General features: G+C 38.8%; 1 protein-coding gene across 3 annotated transcripts in view; it reads right to left on the reverse strand.

Annotated features, from left to right (window-relative positions):
* The window catches only part of RNF214 (ring finger protein 214), a 60237-nt gene that overhangs the window by 28057 nt on the left and 10489 nt on the right, over positions 1–21691 (reverse strand). For all 3 annotated transcript variants that reach the window (XM_003418267.4, XM_023558169.2, XM_023558168.2), the window contains exon 6: positions 20943–21082. In XM_003418267.4, coding sequence (XP_003418315.2) covers positions 20943–21082 — 140 coding nt within the window. The remainder of the gene's footprint in view (positions 1–20942; positions 21083–21691) is intronic.

A 21691-nucleotide genomic window follows, 5' to 3' on the forward strand; every position in this document is an offset into this window, starting at 1 on the left:
AGGTCTAACATAATGAAAGTGGAGTCCCAGAAGGAATCAGAAAATGGGACAGAAAAAATACTTTAAAATTATGTCTGAAATTTTCACAAATTTGGTGAAAGACAGCTTTACAGACTAAGAAGCTCAAAGAACCCCAAGCAGGAAAAAATACAAAGAAAACCATACCTAAGCAAACCATGCTCAAATGATTAAAAAAGGAAAGATACAGAGAAAATCTCAAAAGAAATCAAAGAAAAAATGACACAATACATAGAGGAAAACAACAATAAGGATTGTCACTGACTTCTCATCAAAAAAAAACGGGAGTAAAAAAAAAATGGGAGCCAGTTTATATCAGAGCAACGTCTTTAAACTGGATAAAAATTGTGGTATAGTCACACAATGGAATACTACTCAGCATTTAAAAGTAATGAACTGTAGAGTTTCTGTTTGGGGTGATGAAAAAGCTTTCGAAACAAATAGTTTTGGTTGTACAATGTTGCAAGTGTGATTAATGCCAACGGATTGGGTGTACTGTTGAAATAGTTAGAATGGCAAATTTTATGTTATATATATGCAATTTTTAAAAAAGGGGGTATAAATTACTGATACACAAACATCATGGATTAATCTCAAACACGTGCTGAGCAAAACAAGCTAGACACAAATATCTACGAAAAATAAATGTAATCTACAGTGACAGAAAACAGACAAGGGACTTGGGGAAGGAAAAGGAAGTGACTAAGAAGGAACACAGGTAATATTTTAATGTAATGGGTATGTTCTATACCTTGATTATGTTGGTGTTTACATGAGTGACTAATGTGTCAAAACTCATTAAAATGTACACTTAAAAATAATTGTGTTTTATTGTTATGACATTAACTCAGTAAAGTTGATTTTTTAAAAAAGTTTAAGGGATAATTCTAAGTTTCTACAATTAAGACTATGAAAACTTCCCAAGTACTTCATCCAAGAAAATTACAAGGTTTTTTTGATGAAGCATCATCAGCTGGCATGTAGTTTTTCCTTTTATGATGCATGTTGCTAGGAATTACAGGAATGGATACGTATTATGGAGGGAAAAGGTGGAAGATAATAAATTCTAAAGAATATCTGATTAATTAATATTCAGCTCACACAGTAAAACAGCAGACCTAAATACAGCCATATCAATATTACACTAAAGGTAAATGGTCTAAAAACACTAATTAAAAAGCAGCCTGTCAGAACACATCAAAAAGAAAGACTCAACTATATGCTATCTATAAGAGACTCACTTTATAAAAACATAGATAGGCTGAAAGTAAAAGGACAGAAAAAATATATACCATATAAACAGTAAGCATAAAAAGACAGCAGTGTCTACATTAATAGCAAAGTAAACTTTACCACAAAGCATATGACCAGAGATAGAGTCATTTCAAAACAAAACAGTCAATTCATCAGGAAGACATGACAATCATAAATAAATATATGTATCTAGCAACACTGCTTCAAAATATAAGAAAAATGAAAGACTTAAAGAAAAAAACCTATAATCATAGAAATCTTAATATCACTTTCTTTTCTCAGTGACTAATAAAACCAAATTTTAAAAAATAAAAAATGCAGATCAGTATTCCCCAATAAACAGACACAAAAAATCCTTAACAAAATTTTGACAAATCAAATCCAGGAATATATAATAATGATAAATATTCTGACCAAGTTGAGCTTATCTCAAGAATGGAACATTGGTTTAACATTTGAAAATAAATCAATGTAATTCATCATATTAACAAAATAATGGAGAAGAACCATTTGATAATTTTAATAGATACAGAAAAACGAACTGACAAAAGTCAACACCCATTCTTAAGGACCCTCAGAAAATCAGAAATAGAAGGGAACTTCTTCAATTTGATAAAAACCATCTATAAAAAAAATCTACAGCTCTTATCAAACTTAAGAGTAAAATATTAAACACATTCCCTTAAGATCAGGAAAAGGCAAGGATGTCTACTCTCACCACTTCTACTGAACACACTGAAGGACCTAACCAGTGCAATAATATGCACAGTCATGCATCGCTTAACGTCCACAATGCTTTCTGTGAAGTGGGATGTTGTGCAATTGGACATTCTGCAGTTCCCACACAATCTGTAGTTGTGAAACAACTCCCATAAACCCTATTATATTAAAATCTCATGGGAGCCTGCAGGACAAACCCCAAGAGCTGCATCCATTGGAAAAAGGAGGCTAGGTGGGGGCTGTGCCAGCAGCTGGATCGAGACTTTGCACGGGGCTGGGGGGGGGGGCGGGCAGTGGCAGCGCATGTAGAGGGCACAGAGAGGTGGCTGCAGGAGCTGGGTAGGGGGCAAGTGTGCCAGAGCGCTCACTGGCAGTGGTGGCCACTTATTGACCATGTGCAGCCAATGCAGCTAACCTGTGAGAGCACAGGGCCAGCCGGTGCCCCGACCAGTGCCCACAGCAGGAGCGAAGGAGCCCACTCTGTGCTGGGGAAGGAGGAAGAGGAAGCAAAGGAGGAGGCATACAGGGATTGGAACAGGCCCTGGAGCCCCACTGCTTGTTCATTCTGGCGGCTTGGGGTCTTTAAAACCACTACGGGGAAATAATAAGCAAAAGGAGAGCTGCTTTCCCTTAAAAAAAAAAAAATCTTATGAGACCACCAGTTTATGCACAGTGGAACACTGCCCAAACAGACATTATGTGGCACGTGACTGTCTAAGAAATAGGAGGCTTAAAGATCTGACAGGAAAAAAATACAATTGTCTAATACAGACACCTTGGTTGCTTATGTAGAAAATTTTAAGCAATCTACAAAACGACTAATACACTAATAAGGGAATTTACCAAAGTTACAAGTACAAGATTAATTTTTTAAAAATTGTATTTTTACATACTAGCGAACTGGAAAATACATATATTTTTTAAATTCCCTTTACAATAATGTCAAAAACCATAAAATACCTAGGAATTAACAAAAGATGTACAAGACCTATACACTGAAAACTATGAAACAATACTGAGAGAAATTAAAGAAAACCTAAATAAATGGAGAAACAGATCATATTTATGGATTAATAGACTTGCTATTGTTAAAAAGTCAATTTTCTCCAAGTTGATCTATAAATTTCAGGGCAACTGTGTTCACAACAGTTTTTTGTTTGTTTTGTTTTTGGTGAGAACTGAAAACTGATTCTAAAATGTATATGGAAATACAAAAGACTTAGAATATCCAAACCAATATGGAAAATTATCTGACTTCATGACTTACTATAAAGCTATAAAAACCAGACAGTGTGGTTTGGCATAAAGGTAGACAAATATATAAATGCAATAGAATAGTACTAAAAATAAATTCACTGTTTATACAAATGTCACTTATCGTCATTTGGTTTTTGCCAAAGATGTCAAGAAACTAAATGAGGAAACAAAGTTTTTCAACAAATGGTGCTGGATAAGTGACTAGCCACATGGAAAAAAATGAACCTCAAAAATTAATCTTACACAAAAACTAGTTTGAGATAGATCATAAGCATAAATATAAAAGCTACAACAATAAAGTTTCTGTAAGAAAATACAGAAGAACACTTTTGTTACTTCAAGATAGGCAAAGATTTCTTAGATAGAACACAGAAAGCAATAGCTATAAAAGAAAAATTGATAAATTAGACAACATTGAAATGAAAATTTCTGTTCATCAAAAGACACAATGAAAACATGAATAGCCAAGTCTGGGAGAAAATATTCACAAAATATATAACTGACAAAGGATTTATACCCAACAAATATAAAAAGCTTCTGTTACACAATAATAAAAAGCCAAAAACTTAACCAAAAAAGGGGCGGGAGATGGGGAGGAGTGGTGGCCAAAATTATGATCGGCCACTTCATAAAAACAAATACACAAAAGGCCAGTAAGTACACGGGAAAAGTGATCAACAACATCAGTCATTAGGGAAATGTGAATTAAAACCACAATGAAATACCACTGCACAATCACTTTAATGGCAAGAATACGAAGCAACCAGCACCCTCATACACTGTGCAAGGAGTGTATAATAGTATATCTACTTTGGAAATATGTCTGGCAGTTTCTAATAAAAACAAACATATAAACATACCGTACAACCTAGTAATTCCACTCCAAGGAACACACTCAAGAGAAAAGTGTATGTTCAACCAAAGATACAAGGTAATTATGAGCCCAAGAGACAGAAAGGGCCACATAAATCTGAGACTGTATCAGCCTGAGACCAGAAGAACTAGATGGTGCCTGGCTACAACCGATGAAAGCCCGGACAGGGAACACAACAGAGAACCCCTGAGAGAGTAGGAGGACAGTGGGATGCAGACCTCAAATTCTCATAAAAAGACCAGTCTGAGACTAGAAGGACTCCAGTGATCATGGTCCCCAGACCTTCTGTCAGCGCAAGACAGGAACCATTCCCAAAGCCAAGTCTTCAGACAGGGATTGGACTGGACTGTGGGATAGAAAATGATACTGGTGAGGAGTGAGCTTCTTGGATCAAGTAGACACATGAGACTATGTGGGCAGCTCCTGTCTGGACAGGAGATGAGAAGGCAGAGTGGGACAGAAGCTGGCTGAATGGACATGCTTAATACAGGGTGGAGAGAAGGACTGTGCTCCCTCATTAGGGGGAGAGCAACTAGGCGTATACAGCAAGGTGTTTATAAAATTTTGTATGAGGGATTGACTGATTTGTAAAATTTCACTTAAAGCACAATAAAAATTTAAAAAGAAAAGTATACGTTCACACAAAGATTTATACTTGAATGTTCATATCAGCATAATTCATAATATTCAAAATCTGCAAACAGCTTATGTTCCCATGAATAGGAGAATGGATAAACTGTAGTATGTTAATAAATAGACCACTACGCAACAATAAAAAAGAGACAACACACTGCCTGAGGAAAGTATCTAGCCTTGGTGACTGTCCCTCCCACATTCTCCAGGGAGCTTTCAAAGAGCCAGAATGCCCAAGGCTTCCAGCCTGAGAAGCTGCCCCCAGGACTCCAGACAATTTACAGACAGGGCTGTAGGAATTCTGCAAGACTCACTCCGGAGGTTGGAATGTTAGTTTGCTTTTGGTTTTTAATCTGTTTTGTTACTTGAATCAATGCAGTTGATAAATTATCTTTAATAAATCATGCACTCTTTGCAAAAAAAAACAAACTGGGGGATGACATGAATGAATTTCAAAAACACACTGAATGAAAAGAAGTCTTACACAACGTACAGATACATGCCGTATGATTCCATTTATGTGAAGTTTTATATCATACAAAACTAACCTATGGTGAAAAAATCAGAACAGTGGTTGCTTTTGGGATAGTGGGGCCAGGTACTGACTGGGAAGGGATACGAGGGAATTGCATATAAATTTTATTATCTCAAAAAAAAAAAAAACCAAATAATATTGATCTCAAATTAATGATAAGCTTGCTGAAGTGTTTAGGGGTAAAATTACTGATGACTGCAGCTTATTGATACGAAAAGAAAAAGATGGATTGATGAATAGATAGATGGAAAGACAGTGATAAAACAAACTTCTTGTTGTGGTTATTGTTAGTTGCCTAGAATCAACTCCGACTCCCTGCGTGCAGAACAGAACTGCTCCATGAGGTTTTCAAGGCTGTCACCTTTCGGATGCAGATTGCTAGGCCTATCTTCCAAGGTGCCTCTGTGTGGCTTTGAACCACCAACCTGAGGCTAATAATTGAGTGCTTAACGGTTTGCACCACTCAGGGACTCCTAAAACAAACTAAGCTAATGTTAACTGTAGAAGCTAAGCAGTGAATATTAATGTATAATAATGTTTTCAACTTCTCATAATAAAGTTCGGGGGGGTTAATTTGATAATTTAATTCCCTTGCCTTTATTAGTATTTACCAATAGATTTATTTTCATTTATTTACCTGCAGTTCCTGACATTGTTAGCCATGCTTTCCTTTTTGAAACTCTCTAGTACTATTCTGGACACCCTGGTGGCGTAGTGGTTAAGTGTTACGGATGCTAACCAAAAGGCTGGCAGTGCAAATCCACCAGGCGCTCCTTGGAAACCCTATGGACAGTTCTACTCTGTCCTTTAGGGTCACTATGGGTCGGAATTGACTCGACAGCAACAGGTTTGGTTTTGGGGTTTTTTTTGTCCGTCAAGGGACTTCATCAAAAAAGTAAAGACAATCCATCTGGCGTTATCTTAAACAGTTAGAAATAGAACTACCATACAAACCAGAAATCCCACTCCTCGGAATATACCCTAAAAATACAAGACCCTTCACACAAACAGATATATGCACACCCATGTTTATTGCAGCTCTGTTTACAATAGCAAAAAGCTGGAAGCAACCAAGATGTCCATCAACGGACGAATGGGTAAATAAATTGTGGTATATTCACACAATGGAATACTACGCATCGATAAAGAACAGTGACGAATCTCTGAAACATTTCATAACATGGAGGAATCTGGAAGGCATTATGCTGAGCGAAATGAGTCAGTTGCAAAAGGACAAATATTGTATAAGACCACTATTATAAGATCTTGAGGAATAGAAAAAACGGAAAAGAACACATACTTTTGTGGTTACAAAGGGGGGAGGGAGGGAGGGAGGGAGGGAGGGAGAGGGCTTTTTATTGATCAATCTGTAGATGGGAACTGCTTTGGGTGAAGGGAAAGACAACACTCAAAACAAGGAAGGTCAGCCTAATTGGACAGGATTAAAAGTAAAGAGGTTTCCGAGATAAAATGAAAGCTTCAAAGGATAGCGAAGCAGGGGCTGGGGTCTGGGGAACTTGGTTTGAGAGGACTTCTAAATCAATGGGCAAAACAATTCTATTATGAAAACACTCTGCATCCCACTTTGAATTGTGGCACCTGGGGTCCTAAATGCCAACAAGCAGCCATCTAAAATACATTAATTGGTCTCAACCCACCGGGAGCAAAGGCAAAGGAAGAACACCAAGGTCACACGACAACTAAGAACCCAAGAGACAGAAAGGGCCACTTGAACCAGAGACCTACAATATCCTGAGACCAGAAGAACAAGTTGGTGCCCGGCCACAATCGATGTCTGCCCTGTCAGGGAGCACAAGAGACAACTCCTGAGGGAGCAGGAGACCAATGGGATACAGACCCCAAATTCTCATTAAAAGACCACACCTAATGGTATGATTGCGACTAGAGGAATCCCAGAGACAATGCTCCCCAGAACTTCTGATGGCACAGGACAGGAACCAACCCCGAAGACAAATCATCAGGCATGAAAAGGACTGGTCAGTGGGGGGGAGAGAGATACTGATGAAGAGCGAGCTAATTAAATCAGGTGGACACGGGAGAGTGTGTTGGCAACTCTTGACTGGAGGGGGGATGGGAAGATAGAGAGAGATGGAAGAAGGTAAAATTGGCACGAAACGAGAGACTGTAAGGGCTGACTCAATAGGGGGAGAGCAAGTGGGAGAAGGGAGTAAGATGTATGTAAACCTACATGTGACAGACTGATTGGAATGGTAAATGTTCACTTGAAGCTTAATAAAAAAAAAAAAAAAAAAAAAAACAGGTTCAAGACTAACATACAATAAAAATGCAGCATTAAAAAAAAAAAAAATACATAAATAAAATAAAACTTTAAGAGGTTAAAAAAAAAAAAAAAAAAAAGTAAAGACAACCTACAGATTTGGAGAAAATTTTGAGGAACCATATATCCGGTAAGCCTCTAATATCAAAAAAAATTTAAAATACTTCCATAGCTTAATAACAAAAAGACAAACAACCCAATAAAAAAAAAAAAAGGGCAATGGAGCTGAACAGACATTTCACCAAAGAGGATATTAAAATGGCCAACAAGCACATGAAAAGATGCTCATAGTCATCAGCCATTCCACCAAACAAAGCCCACTGCTGACCTTTCGGTTAGCAGCTGAGAGCTTAACTGCTGTGCCACAAGGGCTCCTCACCATTAGCCATTTCACCTGTTGCTGTTGAGTCGATTCCAACTTGCAGCAACTCTACAGGACAGAGTACTACCACACAGGGTTTCTAAGGAGCAGCTGGTAGATTTGAACTGGTGACCTTCTGGTTAGCAGCTAAGCTCTTAACCACTGTGCTACCACGGCTCCCATTAGCCATTAGGGAGATGCAAATAAAAACCACAATGACATACCATCTCACCCCCATTAGAATGACAATGATTAAAAAAAAAAAAACAAAACTAGAAAACAATAGGTGTTGTCCAGGTTGTGGAGAAACAGGAACCCTCATCTATTGCTTGTGGGAATGTAAACTGGTGTAGCCACTGCGAAAGGCAGTTTGGAGAGTCCTCAAAAAGTTGAACATAGAACTACCATATGACCCAGCTATTCCACTCCTAGGTATACACTCAGGAGACTTGAAAGAAGCAACATAAACAGACTGATGTACACCAATGTTCACTGAAGCACTATTCACAATTGCCAAAAGATAGAAAGAGATGAATGGATAAACGAAATGTGATACATACGTACAATGGACTATTACTCAATCATAAAGAGAAATGAAGCCCTGAGACACGCCACAACACGGATGAACCCTGAGAATGTTACACTGAGTGAAAGAGTCTGTTGCAAGGGGACAGATACTGCATGATCTAACTTATATGAAATAAGCAAATATATAACCCATTGCTGTTGAGTCAATTCTGACTCACAGCAACCTTACAGGACAGAGTGGAACTGCCCCATAGGGTTTCCAAGTAGTGGCTGGTGGATTCGAACTGCCGACCTTTTGGTTAGCAGCTGTAGCTCTTAACCACTGTGCAACCGGGCTCCTTTATATTAAGCTAAAGAGTTTAAAATTTACCCTAAAAACTATGCAGAGCTATAAAATACTCTAAGCAAGGACATGATATCAGATTTGTATCTTAGATTTCTATGGTAGCAATATACTAGACAAATTAACAGAGAGACAGACTGGAGGCAAAGAAAGTTCAGTAACCTACCTCAGTAATTTGATGAAAACCTGAACCAAGACAGTGGCAGAGTAAACAGAGCAGAAGGGGTGATGAAATATTAAGAATCTACAGGACTTGGTAAAAATAGTGGGGAGGTCTAAGAGAGAAGGGTGTATGATGACTCCCAGTTATCTGGTGTAGGCACTGAAGTAGACAGTGGTGCCACTTGTGGAAGATGATAGAAGAAATAGGGGATGAAGAGTCACAGATACAAAGTTCAGACCCAGGCATAGGGACCAAGAAGAAAGGATACATCTACTGGTAGTTAGGGAACGGCAGGAAGTTTCCCTTGATAGCCCCTATTCATACAGTGAAATAAAAAGCAAGATCATCTGCTAAGACTGAGAAGGAAAATGGAAGAGACAGGAGTTTAGAAAGAGAAATAAAAGTCTGGGACACCGCTCAGAGGAAATGGGAGCCCCGAGGCTTCAGGTGATACTGGAAGTCATAAATTCACAGTTGTATGACTTTCTCCAGCAGCACTCAGCAGCTAGCTTTAAGACTGGAAAGGTCACATGGCTGAACTGACCCAGGACTGGAGCACTGCAAGAAATGAAATGAAAGGAAAAAGTCATCAAGACTATTGGTGGTGAAGCGGGGCCAAGACGGTGGAATAGCCAGACACTTACGGCGATCTCTCTTACAACAAAGACCCCAAAAAACACAAGTGAAACGATTATATTTATGACTAGCTAGGAGCCCTGAACATCAAAGGCAAAGTCAGAAAACAGACTGAGCAGGAGGGGAAGAGAGAGATGGTTCAGAAGCAGAGAGGAGTTACTGGACCTGAATCGCCGGGATCCCTCAGGCACCATTCCTGGGAGTGACTGCGGTGGGTTGGTAGTAGTGTTTGGGTGCAGTTTCCTCAGGGAGAAACAGCCAGCCACACAGCTTACTCACACCTCCGGAACCAGAGAAGAACAGCGCTCTCGGCAAAAGCTAATTACTTGCGTATATTTTACCGCGCCCTCCCATCCCCAAGCCAGCTTTAGTGGCTGTTGATTTCCCCAGGCCTGAGATAGGCCCTACTGGGCACCCTGAGCCATTCTCCTGGCCTTGGAAAAGGGATAAATTCACAATTGGGAAAAAGATAATTTGCCAGCTGCGCTAACCTGGGGAGCTCAGGACAGAAGCAGCTCCTGTACCGGCATAAAGGGTTCGTGGACTTTGAATACCTTTCCCCGCTGCATGGACCTGTGTGGGCCTATTTCAGGAGAATAGGCCCTTGTTGGCAGACTACAACTGTTTCAGCTGTGCGGTGGAGAGGTGGGTGTTTGATGTTTGACACCACTTTGCCTATTAAACAGGGTCCTCACCTACCCACATCAGGGGCCTAAGGACTGGTCGCTTCACTCACATCGCCCAGCCACCCACGACAGGGGTCCAACGAGAACTGGTACGTCCCAGTCCTTACAACCAAAAGCACTGGGTGCCTATGGTCCATCTGCAGAACTCACCCACCTATACACTCTAGGGAATGGGGACGCGCTTTCCTCACAGACACTCGGGGGTGGTTGTCAGCCCCCTGCCTTGTTCAGAATGTGACCCCCTGCTGCAACCAGATTCCGGTACCTACACCAATCACCCCTTCACTTCGAAGACTTCAGGACAGAGCCTGTACCACACACTTCATGAGCGGCTACATAGACACCTGAGCTGAATCCATAAAAGAAAATGAGTGGACTCCTAGGCTGATATGCCTGATAACAGCTCTAGCCATCTGGTGACAGGATGTCAGAGCTTCAAAGGTGAAAATAATCAAGCTAGCTCACTCAAGCAACCCATATGAGCATACGAAAACAAAACAAAGCAAGAAGCTAGGATTCAGTAAGCAAACATAAAATAACTTATAGATGGCTCGGAGACAAGAGTCAACATCAAATCACATAAAGAAGCAGACGATGATCGCTTCAACAAGCTCTCGAAACAAACAATCAGGGGATCTTCTGGATGAAGGTGCTTTCCTGGAATTACTGGATGCAGAATACAAAAGATTAATATACAGAACTCTTCAAGGCATCAGGAACGAGATTAGGAAGCAGATCAGGCAATACTCAGAACAAGCCAAGGAACACACAGGTAAAGCAGTTGAAGAAATTAAAAAGGTTATTCAAGAACATAATGAAAAATATAATAAGCTGCAAGAAGCCATAGACAGCAATCAGAATTCAGAAGATTAATAATAAAATTACAGAATTAGACAACTCAATAGAAAGTCCAAACCAAAAAAAAAAAACCAAACCCAGTGCCGTCAAGTCGATTCCGACTCATAGCGACCCTGTAGGACAGAGTAGAACTGCTCTGTAGAGTTTCCAAGGAGCGCCCGGTGGATTTGAACTGCCAACCCTCGGGTTAGCAGCTGTAGCACTTAACCACTACGCCACCATGGCTTCCAATAGAAAGTCAGAGGAGCAGTATTGAGCAACTAGAAGGCAGAATTGGTGAGACTGAAGATAAAGCACTTGGCACCAAAATATTTGAAGAAAAACCAGACAAAAAAATGTTTAAAAAATGAAGAAAACCTAAGAATCACGTGGGACTCTATCAAGAGAAATAACCTACGAGTGACTGGAGTACCAGAACAGGGAAGGATAACAGAAAATACAAAGGAAATTGTTGAAGATTTGTTGGCAGAAAACTTCCCTGATATCATGAAAGATGAAAAGTATCTATCCAAGATGCTCATCAAACTCCACATAAGATAGATCTTAAAAGAAATTCAGCAAGACATATTATAATCAAACTTGCCAAAACCAAAGATAAAGAGAATTTTAAGAGCAGCTAGGGATAAACAAAAAGTCACCTACAAAGGAGAGTCAATAAGAATAAGTTCGGAAATGCAAAACAAAACTACAGTGGGATCCTATCTCACTCCAACAAGGCTGGCATTAATCCAAAACACACAAAATAATAAATATCGGAGAGGTTGCGGGGAGACTGGAAAACTTAATACACTGCTGGTGGGAATGTAAAATGGTATAAGCACTTTGGAAATCGATTTGGCACTTCCTTAAAAAACTAGAAACAGACTTATCATACGATCCAGCAATCCCACTCCTTGGAATATATCCTAGAGAAATAAGAGCCTTTACATGAACTGATATACGTACACCCATGTTCACTGCAGCACTATTTACAATAGCAAAAAGATGTAAGCAACCAAGGTGCCCATCAACGGATGAACGGATAAATAAATTATGCTATATTCACACAATGGAATACTACGCATTGATAAAGAACAATGATGAATCCGTGAAACATTTCATGTCATGGAGGAATCTGGAAGGCACTATGCTGAATGAAATTAGTCAGTTGCAAAAGGTAATAAATACTGTATAAGACCACTATCATAATAACTGGAGAAACAGTTTAAACAAAGAAGAAAATATTCTTTGATGGTTACAGGAGAGGGGAGGGAGGGAGGGAGGGAGGGAGAGGGCTTTTCACTAATTAGATAGTAGGTAAGAATTATTTTAGGTGAAGGGAAAGACAACACACAATACAGGAGAGGTCAACACAACTGGACTAAACTAAAAGCGAAGAAGTTTCCTGAATAAACTGAATGCTTCCAAGGCCAGCGTAGCAGGGGTGGGGGTTTGGAGACCATGGCTTCAGGGGACATCTAAGTCAATTGGCATAATAAAATCTATTAAGAAAACATTCTGCATCCCACTTTGGAGAGTGGCTTTTGGGGTCTTAAACGCTAGCAAGTGGCCATCTAAGACACATCAGTGGGTCTCTATCCACCTGGAGCAAAGGAGAATGAAGAACACCAAAGACACAAGGTAATTATGAGCCCAAGGGACAGAAAGGACCACATAAACCACAGACTACATCAGCCTGAGACCAGAAGAACTAGATGGTGCCCAGCTTCAACCGATGATTGCCCTGACAGGGAGCCCAATGGAGAGTCCCTGAGGGAGCAGGTGAGCTGTGGGATACAGACCCCAAATTCTCGTAAAGAGACCAGACTTAATGGTCTGAGACTAGAAGGACCCTGGTGGTCATGGTCCCCAGACCTTCTGTTAGCCCAAAACAGGAGCCATTCCCAAAGCCAACTCTTCAGACAGGGATTGGACTGGACTATGGGATAGAAAATGATTCTGGTGAAGAATGAGCTTCTTGGATCAAGTGGACACATGAGACTATGCTGGCATCTCCTGTCTGGAGTGGAGATGAGAGAGCAAACGGGGTCAGAAGCTGGCCAAAGAGACAGGAAAATAGAAAGTGGAAGGAAGAAGTATGCTGTCTCATTTGGGGGAGAGCAATTACGAGTATATAGCAAGCTGTACATAAATTTTTATATGAGAGACTGACTTGATTTGTAAACTTTCACTTAAATCACTATAAAAAAAAAAAAAAAAAAGAGTAAGCTCAGACTACTCATCAGAAACCATGCAGAAAAGAAGGCAAAAGGATGACTCATACAAAGCATTGAAGGAAAAAAATTGCCAGTCAGGTGAAATTAGGACATTTCCAGGATAAACAGAAGTTCAGGGAATTCATGAAAACCAAACCTAAGATACAAGAAATACCAAAGGGAGTTCTTTGGTTGGAAAATCAATAATATCAGGTATCAACCCAAGACTAGAACACTGGACAAAGCAATCAGATGTCAACCCAGATATGGAAATCACAAAAATAAATCAAGGTAAAAAAAATGCTCAAAGCAGGGAAACAGCGATATTATACAAAAGAAGACAATATTAAAACAATAAAGAAGGACTAAGAAACATAGTCATAGATCTTTCCTATGGAGAGGAAGATGAGGTGATATAAAGAAATAAAAATTAGGTTTAATCTTAGAAAAATAGGGATATTAAGATAACCACAAAGGAGGTTAACAATTCTACTCATCAAAATAAAATACAAGAAAAAAATAGAGACTCACAGAAACAAAATCAACAACGAATAAAAGGAAAAGACCATACGTAAAGATAAACTACTCAGCACAAAAAATTCAGTGGGAAAAAGAAGCTGTCAACAACACACAATAAAAGACATCAAAATGACAGCACTAACCTCACGCCTATCCATCATTACCCTGAATGTAAATGGACTAAACGCACCAATAAAGAGACAGAGAGTGGCAGAATGGATTAAACAACATGATCCGCCTACATGCTGCCTAAAAGAGACACACCTCAGACTTAAAGACAAACAAACTAAAGCTCAAAGGATGGAAAAAAATATATCAAGCAAACAACAATCAAAAAGAGCAGGAGTAGCAATACAAATTTTTGACACAATAGACTTTAAAGTTAAATCGACCACAAAAGATAAGGAAAGACACTACATAATCATTAAAGGGACAATATACCAAGAAGATATAACCATATTAAATATTTACGCACCCAATGACAGGGCTGCAAGGTACATAAAACAAACTCTAAGGTACATAAAACAAACTCTAATAGCATTAAGTGAGATAGCTCCATAATTACAGCAGAAGACTCCAACACACCACTTTTGATCAAGGACAGAACATCCAGAAAGAAGCTCAATAAAGGCATGGAAGATCTAAATGCCACAATAAACCAACTTGACCCCATAGACATATACAGAACATTCTACCCAACAGCAGCCAAGCATACCTTCTGTTCCAATGCACATGGAACATTCTCTAGAACAGATCACGTATTAGGTCACAAAGCAAGCCTTAGCAGAATCCAAAACATGGAAATATTAGAAAGCATCTTCTCTAACCATAAGGCCATAAAAGTAGAAATCAATAACAGGAAAAGAAATCAAACACTTGGAAACTGAACAACACTCTGCTCTAAAAAGACTGGGTTGCAGAAGACATTAAGGATGGAATAAAGAAATTCACAGGATCCAATGAGATGAAAATACTTCCTATTAGAACCTTTGGGACATAGCGAAAGCAGTGCTCAGAGGTCAATAAATGTACACATACAAAAAGGAAGGGCCAAAATCAAAGAATTATCCCTGCCACTTGAACAAATAGAGAGCAACGAGAGAAACCCTCAGGCACCAGAAGAAAGCAAATAATAAAAATTAGGGCAGAATTAAATGAAACAGAGAACAGAAAAACAACTGAAAGAATTAACAAGACCAAAAGCTGGTTCTCTGAAAAAAATCAACAAAATCGACAAACCATTGGCCACACTGACAAAAGAAAAGCAGGAGAGGAAGCAAATAACCCAAATAAGAAATGAGAGGGGCAATATTACAACAGACCAAACTGAAATTAAAAGAATCATATCAGATTACTAAGAAAAAATGTACTCTAATAATAAATTTGAAAACCTAGAAAAAATGGATGAATTCCTAGAAACACACTACCAACCTAAATTAACACAAACAGAGTTAGAACAACTAAACAGACCCATAAGAAAAGAAGAGGCTGAAAAGGTAATCAAAAAACTCCCAACAAAAAAAAAGCCCTGGCCTGGAAGGCTTCACTGCAGAGCTCTATCGAACTTTCAGAGAAGAGTTAACACCACTACTACTAAAGGTATTTCAGGGCACAGAAAAGGACAGAATACTCCCAAACTCATTCTATGAACCCAGCATATCCCTGATACCAAAACCAGGTAAAGATATCACAAAAAAAGAAAACTACAGACCTATATCCTTCATGAACTTAGATGTAAAAATCCTCAACAAAATTCTAGCCAACAGAATTCAACAACATATCAAAAAAATAATTCACCATGACCAAGTGGGATTCATACCAGGTATGCAGGGATGGTTCAACATTAGAAAAACAATGAATATAATCCATCATATAAATAAAACAAAAGACAAGAATCACATGATTTTATCAACTGATGCAGAAAAGGCATTTGACAAAGTTCAACACTCATGATAAAAACTCTCAGCAAAATAGGAACAGAAGGAAAATTCCTCAACATAATAAAGGCATTTATACAAAGCCAATAGCCAACATCATCCTAAATGAAGAGAGTCTGAAAGCATTCTGCTTGAGAACAGGAACCAGACAAGGATGCCATTTACCACCGCTCTTATTCAACATTGCACTGGCGGTTCTAGCCAGAGCAATTAAGCTAGATAAAGAAATAAAGGGCATTCAGATTGGCAAGGAAGAAGTAAAAGTACCTCTATTTGCAGATGACATGATCGTATACACAGAAAACCCTAAGGAATCCTCAAGAAAACTACTGAAACTAATAAAAGAGTTCAGCAGAGTATCAGGTACAAGATAAACATACAAAAATCAGTTGGATTCCTCTACACCCACAAAAAGAACATCAAAGAGGAAATCACCAAATTAATACCCTTTACAGTAGCCCCCAAGAAGATAAAATACTTAGGAATAAATCTTACCAGAGATGTAAAAGACCTATACAAAGAAAACCACAAAACACTTCTGCAAGAAACCAAAAGAGATCTACATTAAGTGGAAAAACATACCTTGCTCATGCATAGGAAGACTTAACATTGTAATAATGTCTATTCTACCAAAAGCCTTCTATAGAGATAATGTAATTCCAATCCAAATTCCAATGACATTTTTTAATGAGAGGGAGAAACAAATTACCAACTTCACACGGAGGGGAAAGAGGCCCCGGATAAGTAAGGCATTACTGAAAAAGAACAACAAAGTGGCAGCCTAACTCTACCTGATTTTAGAACCTATTATACCGCCGCAGTAGTCAAAACAGCCTGGTACTGGTACAACAACAGATACATAGACCAATGGAACAGAATTGAGAATCCAGACATAAATCCATCCACATATGAGCAACTGATATTTGACAAAGGCCCAAAGTCAGTTAAATGGGGAAAAGACTCTTTTTAACAAATGGTGCTGGCATAAGTGGATATCCATCTCCAAAAAAATGAAACAAGACCCATACCTCACACCATGCACAAAAACTAACTCAAAATGGATCGAAGGCCTAAATATAAAATCTAAAACAATAAACATCACGGGAGAAAAAATAGGGACGATAGGAGCCCTAATACATGGCATAAATAGTATACAAAACATTACTAACAACGTAGGAGAGAAACCAGACAACTGGGAGCTCCTAAAAATCAAACATGTATGCTCATCCAAAGACTTCACCAAAAGAGTAAAAAGATTACCTACAGAATGGGAAAAAGTGTTTAGCTTTGACATTTATGATCAGCGCCTGATCTCTAAAATCTACATGATACTGTAAAAACTCAACTACAAAAAGACAACCCAATTAAAAAATGGGCAAAGAATATGAACAGACACTTTACCAAAGAAGACATTCGGGTAGCTAACAGATACGTGAGGAAATCCTCTTGATCATTAGCCGACAGAGAAATGCAAATCAAAGCTACAATGACATTCCATCTCACTCCAACAAGGCTGGCATTAATTAATCCAAAAAAACAAAATAATAAACGTTGGAGAGGTTGTGGAGAGACTGGAAAACTTATACACTGCTGGTGGGAATGTAAAATGGTACAACCACTTTGGAAACTGATTTGAAGCTTCCTTAAAAAACTAGAAATAGAACTACCATAATCCAGTGCCGTCAAGTCGATTCCGACTCATAGCAACCCTATACCATAGAATCCAGCAATCCCACTCCTTGGAACATATCCTAGAGAAATAAGAGCCTTTACATGAACAGATATATGCACACCCATGTTCACTGCAGCACTGTTTACAACAGCAAAATGATGGAGGCAACCAAGGTGTCCATCAATGGATGAATGGATAAATAAATTATGGTATATTCACACAATGGAATATTATGCATTGATAAAGAACAATGATGAATCCGTGAAACATTTCATGTCATGGAGGAATCTGGAAGGCATTATGCTGAGTGAAATTAGTCAGTTGCAAAATGACAAATATTGTATAATACCACTATCATAAGAACTCAAGAAATAGTTTAAACAGAGAAGACAATATTCTTTGATGGTTACTAGAGTGGGGAGGGAGTGAGGGAGAGGGGTATTCACTAATTAGATAGTAGAGAAGAGCTATTTTAGGTGAAGGGAAAGACAACACACAATACAGGAGAAGTCAGCACAACTGGACTAAACCAAAAGCAAAGAAGTTTCCTAAATAAACCGAACGCTTCGAAGGCCAGAGTAGCAGGGGTGGGGGTTTGGTGACCATGGTTTCAGAGGACATGTAGGTCAATTGGCACAATAAAATCTATGAAGAAAACATTCTGCATTCCACTTTGGAGAGTGGCATCTGGGGTCTTAAACACTAACAAATGGCCATCTAAGCCAATTGGTCTCAACCCACCTGGAGCAAAGGAGATTGAAGAACACCAAAGACACAAGGTAATTATGAGCCCAAGAGACAGAAAGGGCCATATAAACCAAAGAATACACTAGCCTGAGACAGGGAACACAACAGAGAACCCCTGAGGCAGCAGGAGAGCAGAGGGATGCAGACCTCAAATTCTCGTAAAGAGACCAGACATAATGGTCTGCCTGAGACTAGAAGGACCCTGGAGGTCATCGTCCCAGACCTTCTGTTAGCCCAAGAGAGGAACCATTCCGAAAGCCAACTCTTCAAACAGGGATTGGACCGGACTATGGCATAGCTAATGATACTGGTGAAGAGTGAGCTTCTTGGATCAAGTAGACAGATGAGACTATGTGGGCAGCTCCTGTCTGGAGGGGAGATGAGAGGGCAGAGGAGGTCAGCACTTGGCCAAAGGGACATGAAAACAGAGAGTGGAGGGAAGGAGTGTGCTGTCTCATTAGGGGGAGAGCAACTAAAAGTATATAGCAAGGTGTATTTAAATTTTTGTATGAGAGACTGACTTGTAAACTTTCACTTAAAGCACGACAAAAATTAAAAAAAAAGAGTACCCAGACAAACCCAGTGAAAAAAGAGTACTGATGGTAATTATAAGAGAGAAGGTCAAATAATGGACCATGAGCCTAGGCTGGCTAAGGAAAGGCATGTTTCCAGGGAGTTGACAGACTGGCAGAAAATGAAGTGAGGTCACTGAACAAGAAAAAAGACTTGATGTGGTCAAACTGCAGATTAACTGGGAATGAGACAGAAAGTTGGAAGGATTGAAGGCGGTGGTCGGAATATGGGATGTTGCAACAGCCTGGCTCACTGCTTTGTACCTAAGAAACAGTCATAGATTTGTTGATTGCTAGGCAAGCTATTAGGACTTCAAGGCATGTAACAGCATCTGGTGAGAAATGTCCAACATGAGTCTTTACGCATGCACCCTGGTGATTTCAATTTAGCATAGACTTTTATATCACATCCAAAGTAATGTTCCCAACAACGCATCCCTTGATATGCTACTTACCGTCACTCTATCCTACGAGTTCATGAGACAAACTCAGAGCGTTAAAAAAAAATCTTACTTGATAATGCAGCTTTTTTGCCACTGTCCCAAGCTACTTCAATGACAATATAGATCAATTGATGATGTCCTTCAAAGCACAAGTTCACCATCTTTTATTCAGGAAAAGACCTGCTTGCCACCATTATCAATGAGTCGCTGTTAAAGGCCGCCAACCTCTTGGTCAACAGCCAAGCTCTTCGACACTGCTCCGTGAGGGCTCCCTGATAAAGTCAGGGAGTTTAAAAAGTTTTTGCCCTGGTAAAGCACTACCACGGAGGCCTCACCTTCCTAATCCCGGCAATAACCTTGAAGGGTTCAAACTGGGAACTAGAAAGAAGATGTCCCCACAAAAGCAAGGCAATTCCATGACAAAGAAGCCAGGTATCCAGAGGAAAAAAAACAAAATAGATGACCAAAATGGATATTTGATCTTTTTTTATGGTCAATTCGGGGTGTCTTCTTTAAAAATTATAATTACATTGAAATACACAGTAACTACCTCCAAGAAATACAAAGCATTCTGATTTCTATTAAGTAACTTCATCTTCATATAATATCACTGTGAAACCAAAAAAGGGCAGCATTGTTACTGTCCCTATTTAGGACACCAAGAGACTAAAGGACCTGTTTAAGGTAAGAGAGAAATTGTCTTAATTTCCACTCCAGTGATTCAACAGTTATGAAATAATTACCAGATATATAACACTGAGCTCACTTGTTGTGGGAGAATACAAAGGAATATCAATATATATATACACACACACACATACACATATATGTCTCTCCTTGCTCTTTCTCTATATTTCATGCAATCCCACTCAGAATTCCAACAGCCTTCTTTGAAGAAATGGAAAACCAAATATCAAATACATGCAATTGCAGGAGGCCCCAAACAGCCAAAGCAATCTTGAAAAAGAACAAAACATGCTATAAAGCTACAGTAATCAAAACGGTCTAGTACTATGTCACTGAATTGCACGTGCAGAAATTCTTGAATTGGTGTATGTTCTGCTGTGTATATTTTCAACAACAAAAATAAATTATTAAAAAAGAAAAAAGGTCTGGTACTGTTATAACAATAGACATATAGACCAATGGAATAGAACTGAGAGTTCAGAAATAAACCCATGCATCTATGGTTAAAGGATTTTTAACAAGGGTGCTAAGTCCATGCAATGCTGAAAGAACACTCTCTTCAATAAATGGTGCCGAGACAACGAGATTTCCACTTGTAAAGAATGAAAATAGACCCTTACCTCACACTGCACAAAAAAATTAACCATGTACAACAGGCTTTTAAAAATCAGGTTACAAAGCAAGTGAAATAGGTATTAGATTCATATCAAAATCTTGATCATACCTGGGACCCAGCAATTAGCTGCTACTATTTCAAGATATTAATGAGTATCTGAAACTTTTGTTTATTAAATATAACCTAGGGTGCTACAAAAGCACCCTAGGTTATACTTAATTGGAAGATTTTTATTTATACACTTGTTTTTCAAATAAAAATTAGACTGAAAGAAAAGACCTGCCACTAGAAACACAAATGAGACTGACCCCTTATGAACACACACACACACACACACACACAAACACACACACACAGGAAGGGCTTTCATTCCTAACAGCATCATTTACCTTCTGCCCTTCTCACAAAGCTTCTCAATTTCAGCTTTCAGATCCTGCTCCTTCTGCAAAAATTCCTTCTTTTCCTTCTCCATCTTCATCTTTGTTTCCTCCCGCTTTATTGTCACATCCTGGATAGCCTTTAATATCTCCTGGTTCCCACACAGTTACAGTCACACACAAATAAAAAGAATTAGTTCTTTTCATCTGAAGGTTATTTTCAACTATCACAAATTCACATATTAATTCAGGGAATTCAAATTAACTGAAGAAATTTAGTTCATGAGTATCTTCAAAAGGCAGTATTCAGACCTAAGGGAGAAAGTTATAGTAAAGCATATTTCAACTAAATAGAAGAAAGAATTTCTAACAACCACAACTGTTCAAAAATGGAATATACTGCCTTATGAAGCAATAAGCTCTCCCTTGATGGTGTTCAAATAAAGGCTGAATAAACACCTGTCAGTAATGCTGAAGAAGGCATTCCTGCACTGGGTGGGAGTTTGTTACCTCCAACAAATATGATCTTGTTTTGAAACTGTTCTACTTTATTGTGTGTGGCTTGTTGTTTTGTTTTTTTTAATATTTAACTAAAATATACACACACTTTCAGTATATACTTGTAATAACAAGTCAGACAATAAAAAGGTGATAAAGTGAACTGCTACATCTAAATTTATACAAATTCCACCTGTAAGGTAATCAATGTACCGTTGTTATGCCTTTAGATCTTTCTCTATTCTCACAAAAACATGTGCATA

The sequence above is a fragment of the Loxodonta africana genome, chromosome 15, assembly GCF_030014295.1.
Source record: "Loxodonta africana isolate mLoxAfr1 chromosome 15, mLoxAfr1.hap2, whole genome shotgun sequence".
NCBI lineage: Eukaryota > Metazoa > Chordata > Mammalia > Proboscidea > Elephantidae > Loxodonta > Loxodonta africana.